Consider the following 8,794-nt stretch of genomic DNA (forward strand, 5'->3'; position numbering starts at 1 on the left):
CCTTTTTAGGCAACTATCTATTTTTTTCTCTCGTGTTCAATTTGATTACTTCCGATGAAAATCCTGTAGATGGCGCTTGTAAATCGAACTGAAATCTTCTAGTTTGCCTTAATTTTACGACATGCATCCTCTTTTCGTCAATCTATGGTTTTGGTCTACTTTTCTACCTCGTGCACGAGCAGACATGAAGCTGATTTTAGCCGCGTTTGAATAAACGAGGGCAAGATGCAGCTAACTTGAGTTAATGGAACGGCTTTAGCTTCAAGTGGAAGTCTACACTAGTTCAAGCCAGGCTATTTCTGTTGAGCGCCGCCTTGTTTAGCGAGGTTGATGGAATACCCCCCTGGTATAGCTTGATTCAGCTTTGTTTACAAGTGCATCCCTGCCCAATCAGCGAACAGAGGGCGTTCCCAAGAGCGATTACATTTCAGTTTCAAGCCTATCGTTATCGTTGTGTCCCCCAGTGGTTATCATACGTCATTACCAAATGTTAGCGATTGAACTCCAATGAATTCAAACTTCAGACAAGCGTCCACAAACCAGGAAATAAACGTTTGCCAATGGAGCTAGGCCAGACTCTCTGCGAGGACTTCACCCATAGAGAGTGCAGTACAGTAAGTGTTTGTGTTTGTGCCACTCTAACTCCGACTCTGTGTTGTGACTCCCACAGGTCCATAAGGAGTACAGTAAGTGCTTACGCCACTCCCCCTGCTGTGGCCACGCCTCCAGTTCCGCCGCCCACGGCTCACTCAAGAGCTCCGCCCATCGGGGAAACAGCCGTTACTATGGCGGCAGCCAATCACGTCACGCCCCTGCCCATCGACAGGTAGGCTAAACAACACACAAATCTACTGTATATGTTAAATGTAGATATTTGGTATTTATATATTACAGATATGCTTGACTTTTTTTCTACATTTTCTGACATTTTGTTGACCAAACAACAACTAATCAATTAGAATCAATCATTTCATTAGTTTTGTGATGTAAACTGTGAGTCGTTTGCCTGTGCAGAGTCGTATCAGGCGTATGTGGAACGACACCGTCCGCAGACAAACCGAGTCTTCCTTCATGGCTGCAGATATGAACAACACCCCCACGCTCAACAGAGGTATGTGTCTCGTTCTCTCTTTTTCTGTCTCTATCCCTCTCTTTCTCTTTCTCTCTCTCTCTCTTTTTCTCTTCTGCTGTCTTCACCTTGGCTTGCCTCTTCTCTCTCAGGCACCATGGGCAATCACCTCTTGACCAATCCGGTGCTCCAGACTCGCTCTGGCACCTCCCCTTACAACACCCTATTGGCTGAGACCTTCAACCCTCCCTCCCCTGCTGTGTTCAATCCTCCGTCACCTGCGGTGTTCAACTCCACAGGTTTGTCTTGTCTGCTCGTTAGTCGGTGTTCAGCTCCACAGGTGTGTCTTGTCTGTTCATTGGTCCGTTCTTGTGCACTTGTCTTTTATTTCTCCACTCCACTCATCCATTTCTCCGTCTGATTTATGAATCAATATCTCCAGGGTTCCCACTCTCATGGAATTTCTGGAATATCGTGGAATTTTAGAAAGTCAAAGACATCAAAAGTCAGGGAATTTTATTATTTTTTGGGCAAAGTCATCTAATATCAGGGAGTTTTGTTGTAGCAGTTTATCATTTACTTGCCAAAATACATACATATAATTAATATATTTATACGCAGAATTGGTGCATTTCTAGTTATAAGCTTTACTGTTTGTTTGAGTCACCCAACTGTGTTTATTCAATGCAATCTTATTTATTCATCCCCCACTGAGTAAAATATTCTTGAACGCTACACAGGTGCTCTGAAATCACTATACCTGTAATACAATATATTGTATTCATTATATAGTAGAAGTCAAAAGACATTTCACATCTGGCTTAAAATGGGAACCCTGTGTTCATTTCAGTGTGTGTGTGTGTGTGTGTGTGTGTGTGTGTGTGTGTGTGTGTGTTTGTTTGTCTGTTCATCAGTCTCTGTTGAGTAGTCTCTCTCTCTCTCTCTCTCTCTCTCTCTCTCCCTCTCTCTATTTTCAATTTTTTTTTTTATCACTGCTGGTTTACATCCTTCTGTCTATTTGTCTGTCTTTCTGTCCATGTCTGTCCCAGTTGTCATGATCGGTTGTCTTGCTTGCCTGTCCTGTCTGTCTACATCTTTGTAAATGTTTTGGGTATCAATGTCTGTACTGTTCAATGACTGTTTATATTTGTCCACAACTTAGTTTAACTTATAACGTTCTTTGTCTTTGTTTTCCCTATTTCTATGTCTTATTTCTCTGTTCCTGTCTCTTCCTGTCTGTTGTTTCTCTCTTTCTACCCCCCCACGCTCTCTCTCTCTCGCTCTCTTTCTTTATCGGTCTCTTTCTCTCTCTTGCTCTCTTTCTTTATCTGTGTCTCTCTTTCCCTCTCTCTCTCTCTCTCTCTCCCTGTCCTCCTCCTCTCTCTCTCTGTCCCCCTGGTTTGCTGATGGCTGAGCAGGAACATACAGAGACTCAAGTATGACCTTCAAATGACCTTTCGCTCCATTCCCCTCCTCCTCCATTCCCTCCACTCATGCCGCCACTGCTGTGGTGGTGGTGTACTCTGTGTGTGTGTGTGTATGTGTGTGTGTGTGTGTGTGTGTGTGTGTGTGTGTTTGTGTGTGTACTGTGTGTGTGTTTGTGTGTGTGTTTGTGTGTGTGTTTGTGTGTGTACTGTGTATGTGTTTGTGTGTGTACTGTGTGTGTGTTTGTATGTATGTGTACTGTGTGTGTCTTTGTGTGTGTACTGTGTGTGTGTGTGTTTGTGTGTGTACTGTGTATGTGTTTGTGTGTGTGTTTGTGTGTGTACTGTGTGTGTGTTTGTATGTGTACTGTGTGTGTCTTTGTGTGTGTACTGTTTGTGTGTTTGTGTGTGTACTGTTTGTGTGTGTGTGTGTGTGTGTGTCAGAACGACCTGGCATATCGGCCTCCCTTTTCCTTAATAGCCAGCTATGGCGAGTGACGTTGCGTAAAGGGACGAGTGCCGCTGTTTAATCAGGGCCTGTAGTCACCGTGGGCTTAGATGACGAGGAGAGAGAGGCTGAGTCAGAGAACGCCAACGGAAAGGTTACCGCGTCCCCGCCCACCCCCGTCGGCAGGAACAGGAAGTTATGAAACGCTCGGCAGGGATTGGAGAATGACTATGACATATGGGTGGTGGTGGTGGTGGGGGTTGTATGCATAGTTCATTTAGTCACTCATGGGAGGTCGGTGGTTTGTTTGTTGATTCCTTTCATAATAGCATGAAATTAATCTCCATCACTCCTTCAACTGACTTTCAGCTTTAATTGAAGGGGTTTTTAAAAGCAAATCACATTAAACATTGAGGAATGTTTGATTTCAGACAATGTAGTGAGGTACATTCTAGTGGAGCAAAAATGACAGACAATTTTTTCACTGTCCATAAACTTATGGACTCCTATGGAAATGGAATCAGATGTACTGTAGGTGGAGTGACAATCGTCATGGAACACAAGGAATTTCCTTAATTATAAATGCTTTTTTATAAGTACATGACTAAACTTGAACTTGAACTTGAACTTGAATTTGAACTTAAATGTGGTATCAGAAGTTTTGGAGTTAGTTCAGGAGGAACAGGCCTTTGTGATAGGAGGTTATTATAGTGATCATAGACTATATATGTACAGTCTATGATAGTGACACGGCTTATAGTCGAGAAATTACGGTAACAGTTCTGGTCAGTACAACGAAAACATGTGTTGCTTGCCATTCACATTGCATTCGTGCTCCATCTCCACGTGATTCTCAGCACATTTGGCTTCATTGAGTATCACAGCGATGACTGCTATCATTATCAGAATGTCTGATAGTGGTGTTGATGTTGGTGATGGTGATGGTGGTGTTGGTGTTGATGTTGATGTTGATGTTGGTGATGGTGCTCGTGTTAGTGCTGATGAATAGCTTATACTGTATATACTAACGGGAAGTCTGTTATTTTCCATGCCATAAAATTCCATAATGTAATTTTTCATAATTTTCCATTTCCAAATATCTTAATTTATTTCAACATCTTAACTAATTAAAATATCTCATCTCAATGACTTAACATAAAGCTTAATAAAGGAGACAAATACAGACACATGGTTATTTGCATAGCACAATCAATGTGCCATCTTTTGTCTCATGCTTATGCCATTTCCAGGCAAAAAGACGCCTATTGGTAAAATAGATCAACATTTGTTATGGAATTAAGGAATAATCATTTCTGACTTTTAACTGTGTTTTTGTTGTGGTCACGTAGCTTGTTCATTGATAGTTTCTATGGTGCGTATAGTCACTGAGAGGTTTTTCGCTAAATGCTCACTGTGTGGTTTGTGTGTGTGTTTCTCTGTCTCCTCCACCAGAGGGCACCCTCTCCCGCAGCCGCGAGTCCTGCGGCCTGGAGGGCGTGCGTCTCAACGGCAACTACAACAACAGCTATTCGCTGCACGGCGTGGGCGGCGGCAGCACCGACCTATTGGGCGCCGGCTCGGGCCAAGGGGGCGGGATGATGGCCGGGGAGCACTGCTCCACCCTGCTGACCCCGAGAGGGGCGGAGCACGGCGGCGGAGGAGGAGGAGGAGGAGGAGGAGGAGGAGGAGGAGGGATGAGGAGGAACCTGTCGGACGCCGCCGCGCTGGAGAAGATGATCATCTCCGAGCTGGTGCATAGCAACCTGCGCCCGGCAACCGATCGCTACGGCACCAGCCACGCAGGAGGAGGAGGAGGAGGAGGAGGAGGAGGAGGAGGAGGAGGAGGAGGAGGAGGAGGAGGAGGAGGGGGAGGAGGGGTCGAGCTCGGCCCAGAGTCGCGCCACCAGAGCCAGGACTTCCTGTCGTCTTCGTCGACGGTGCAACGCGAGGCGTCCCAGCATCAGCATCATCAGCAGCAGCAGCAGCACCACCAGAGCCAGGACTTCCTGGCGTCGACGTCGACGGGCCAACGGGAGCCGCCCCAGCGACCCCTGCCCCGCCCTCCTCCGCCGCCGCCGCAAGACGAGGACGAGCTCCTCTACAAGGCCCTGGAGAAGCCCCGCCTCCCCGACAAGCCCCGCCTCCTCCCGGAGAAGGCGCCCCGCCTCCTGGAGCACCACCTCACCCAGTCGGTGTTCTACCAGAGCGAGGAGGAGTCCGAGAGCCTGTCGGCCGAGCTCACCGAGAGCATGGGCGGAGCCAGCCGCGACCGAGACTCCTCCTACCCCGACAGCAGCCCCGAGGGGCTCGTGGAGGTCACCACGGGGTCGCGGGGAGTCGGCGGAAGCGGAAGTGGCGCAGGCCTGCCTCCCGACGAGCTCTACTTCAGCGCCAGCCGGCCGGCCCACATCTCCGCCTTCTACCAGCCCCCGCCGCGGCGGACCAATCAGGACGGCGGGGGGGCGGGGGCGGGGGCGGGGGGGATGGGCCTGGAGCCCGGCGCCCACGGCAGCGAGACCGACGGACAGATGCAACTGGTGACGAGCCTGTGACTAGGGCGCTGGTGACCGGGACACGGAGGGTTACGGGAGGAGGACGGGCCGCGACGCCGTCGCCACGGCGACGACGACGACGATGATGATGATGATGATGATGACGAAGAAGAAAACTAAGATGACACCAAAACCATTATCATCGACTTCGTTGTTGTCGTGCTGTGGACGAGAATGATCATAACAATGACGGAGTTGTAGGTATTGATGATGATGATGATGATGATGATGATGGTGAGGATCTTGAGGAGGAAGGCTGTGGTCGTGGTGAGGGTTTGATTCCTCTAATCGTCTCCATTACACTAGCTTTATGTGCAGCAACATGGATGGAACATAATCAGACTCCATCGCACATGTTGACGGCACCAGTGCAATACTCGATCATCACTTACCTACAACACATGACTTCAGATGATTCTGACCTCACCATAGCCATCCAGGACAAAGAAGGAGATGATGATGATGATGGCAATGATGATGATGATGATGATGGTGATGATGATGATGTCCTGGTGCGATGGTGAGGTCATTGTTATGATCATTTCTCTGACGGTGGTTGCAGGGCAATAACCATTAGCGCCGTTTCTAGTCATTGTAAAGACTAAAATGACACCGACGATGATGATGATGATGGTGATGGTGATGGTGATGGTAGTGGTGTTGCCATGGCGTCCTCCTCCCTGCCTCTGTCTCCCGGTCACCCCCACTCCCACCCAGCTCATTCCACTGCCTTCATCGCAAACACACACACACAAACACTTCACCTCACCTCACACGTGGCGTCACTCCCATCTCTCCCTCGCTCGTTTGATCCCCTCTTCCTTGTCCTGCATTTGCTTACCACTTTGCCATTACTTTGTTTTCTTTCTCTCTCTCTCTCTCTCTCTATCTCTCTCTCTCTCTCTCTGTCTCTCTCCCTGTCTCTTTCTCTCTGTCTCTCTTTCTCTCTCTCTCTCTCTTTCGTTCGCTCTCCTCTCTCTCTTTCTCTCTATTTGATCTTTCTCTCATGCCATTCCACCCTGCTAATTTCATTCACATTTCTTTCTCTCTTTCTCTCTCTGTCTGTCTGTCTCTGTCTCTCTCTCTCTTTCTATCTATCTGACTGGGTGGAGTGGTATTGTTGTATTGTCAGTCACTTTTATTGATCCTTAGTGTTTTAGTCTCCCCCCCTCCCCCACCCCTCTTTGGAGAATGTGATAGGCTTTGATGCCAGACCGACCCCCTCAAAAGCGCTTCAACATTGCCAAAAAATCACATTCGCACACACACTCACACACACATACACATATACAGTACACACTAACACAAAACACACACACACACACACACACTCACACACACATATCAAACTCTTTCTACGGGAAAAAAAACAACAACACAGAGACACTGAGTGACTAGGGCCTGTCAGGCTCTGCTTCTAACAGACAAGACTGTATCACCTAGTGAGGTGAAAGTTCAAAGGTCAAATGAGTCAGTACTCAATGGGGTCACAGACTGACCTAAGGCCACTTCTGGACTTTTGGACTTCAAAAACATTCTCTTTTGGGAGAACTTGAACTATATAGACTCTCAGTCTTTGTCCTCATCGTATAATCTGTATACAACCCCAAGGCCTCAACCAATCCAGTCCTGTTTTTGTTCCCACGGGAACAGCTATCGGAAGGACCGACCTTCGGAAATGACCTTCAGATCGCCACCTCTTGGTTTTGTCGGTTGGACAGTTGGAGGACACTAAGCTGTGTCCAGCCAGGCCTTGGAACAGAACTCTGAAACTGAAGTGTTTCACCCTTGCCGTTGTGTGATCTTTGTAAATAGAACTGAACTTCAAGAAAAAAAAAAACTTAAAACATATAAGGATGCGATCTTCTATCACAAACATTAGAGAAAAAAATGAAAACGAGACAAAAAAAAATGAATGGTGAAAAAGCATAGTTAAAAAAAAAAACAACAATGTGTGGGAGTCTGTGAACTGGATGACTCTGTCTCTTCTTTTTGACCTCTCCTTCGATCTCTCTCCTGCTCTCTCTCTCTCTTTTCTGTTTTCAGCCTGCCTCTCTCTCCGTCGCAAAACAAGAGAGGTAGATCAAAGAAAGAGACCAGGAATTGCGATTGAGGAGAGAGATTTTGTATACAAAATAAAAATAGAACAAAACTCAGAAGTGTCATAGCATTCAGTGTTTTTTTTTATTTTCACGTTTTGATATTGCCAGGAAATTGTTTCACAATTGCCATCTATTCAGAATAACACTGAACTTTCTTCCCTCTTTGTTGGTCCACTATCCTGAAAACTGTTTGGATTGACCCTTTTAGGCAGGCACTTTTATCCAAAGCAACTTACAGCAAGAGAATAACATTCAAGCTACAGCAAGAGAATAATATTCAAGCTACAGTACAGAGGAGGCCTTAACTAATCGCTACTGCATCTGTCAATGCTGTTACTAGATAGCAGTGGTTACATTACATACCTACTGCATTTGTCAATGCGGTCACTGCTGGATAGCAATGGTTACATTATACATACCTACTGCATCTGTCAATGCTGTTACTAGATAGCAGTGGTTACATTACATACCTACTGCATTTGTCAGTGCTGTTACTGGATAGCAGTGCCTACATTATACATACCTACTGCATCTGCATCTGATTATACATACCTACTGCATCTGTCAATGCTGTTACTAGATAGCAGTGCCTACATTATACATACCTACTGCATCTGTCAGTGCTGTTACTAGATAGCAGTGCCTACATTATACATACCTACTGCATCTGTCAGTGCTGTTACTAGATAGCAGTGCCTACATTATACATACCTACTGCATCTGTCAGTGCTGTTACTAGATAGCAGTGCCTACATTATACATACCTACTGCATCTGTCAGTGCTGTTACTAGATAGCAGTGCCTACATTATACATACCTACTGCATCTGTCAGTGCTGTTACTAGATAGCAGTGCCTACATTATACATACCTACTGCATCTGTCAGTGCTGTTACTAGATAGCAGTGCCTACATTATACATACCTACTGCATCTGTCAGTGCTGTTACTAGATAGCAGTGCCTACATTATACATACCTACTGCATCTGTCAGTGCTGTTACTAGATAGCAGTGCCTACATTATAGAGAATGGGAATGTGACGTGGTGGACGTTTTCGCGGTTGCGCCGCGGTGGCGTCTGGGATACATAGTGAGGCCGCTTGTACGCTGCTGCCAATGCTGTATCATTGTAAACATTGTAAAACATTGCTAACTAGCTGTTTCTAACACTGTTTTTCACATATCGTGGGACGAACCTGT

General features: G+C 46.4%; 1 protein-coding gene across 1 annotated transcript in view; it reads left to right on the forward strand.

Moving 5' to 3' along the window:
- Positions 1-5,493, forward strand: part of LOC134077400 (adhesion G protein-coupled receptor L1-like) — an 87,822-nt gene extending 82,329 nt beyond the window's left edge. The window contains exons 22-27 of the mRNA XM_062532988.1: positions 671-826; positions 1,015-1,111; positions 1,222-1,368; positions 2,488-2,505; positions 4,394-4,787; positions 4,851-5,493. Coding sequence (XP_062388972.1) covers positions 671-826; positions 1,015-1,111; positions 1,222-1,368; positions 2,488-2,505; positions 4,394-4,787; positions 4,851-5,493 — 1,455 coding nt within the window. The remainder of the gene's footprint in view (positions 1-670; positions 827-1,014; positions 1,112-1,221; positions 1,369-2,487; positions 2,506-4,393; positions 4,788-4,850) is intronic.
- The last annotated feature ends 3,301 nt before the right edge of the window (positions 5,494-8,794 follow it).

This window comes from Sardina pilchardus, chromosome 1 (genome assembly GCF_963854185.1).
Source record: "Sardina pilchardus chromosome 1, fSarPil1.1, whole genome shotgun sequence".
Taxonomy (NCBI): domain Eukaryota; kingdom Metazoa; phylum Chordata; class Actinopteri; order Clupeiformes; family Clupeidae; genus Sardina; species Sardina pilchardus.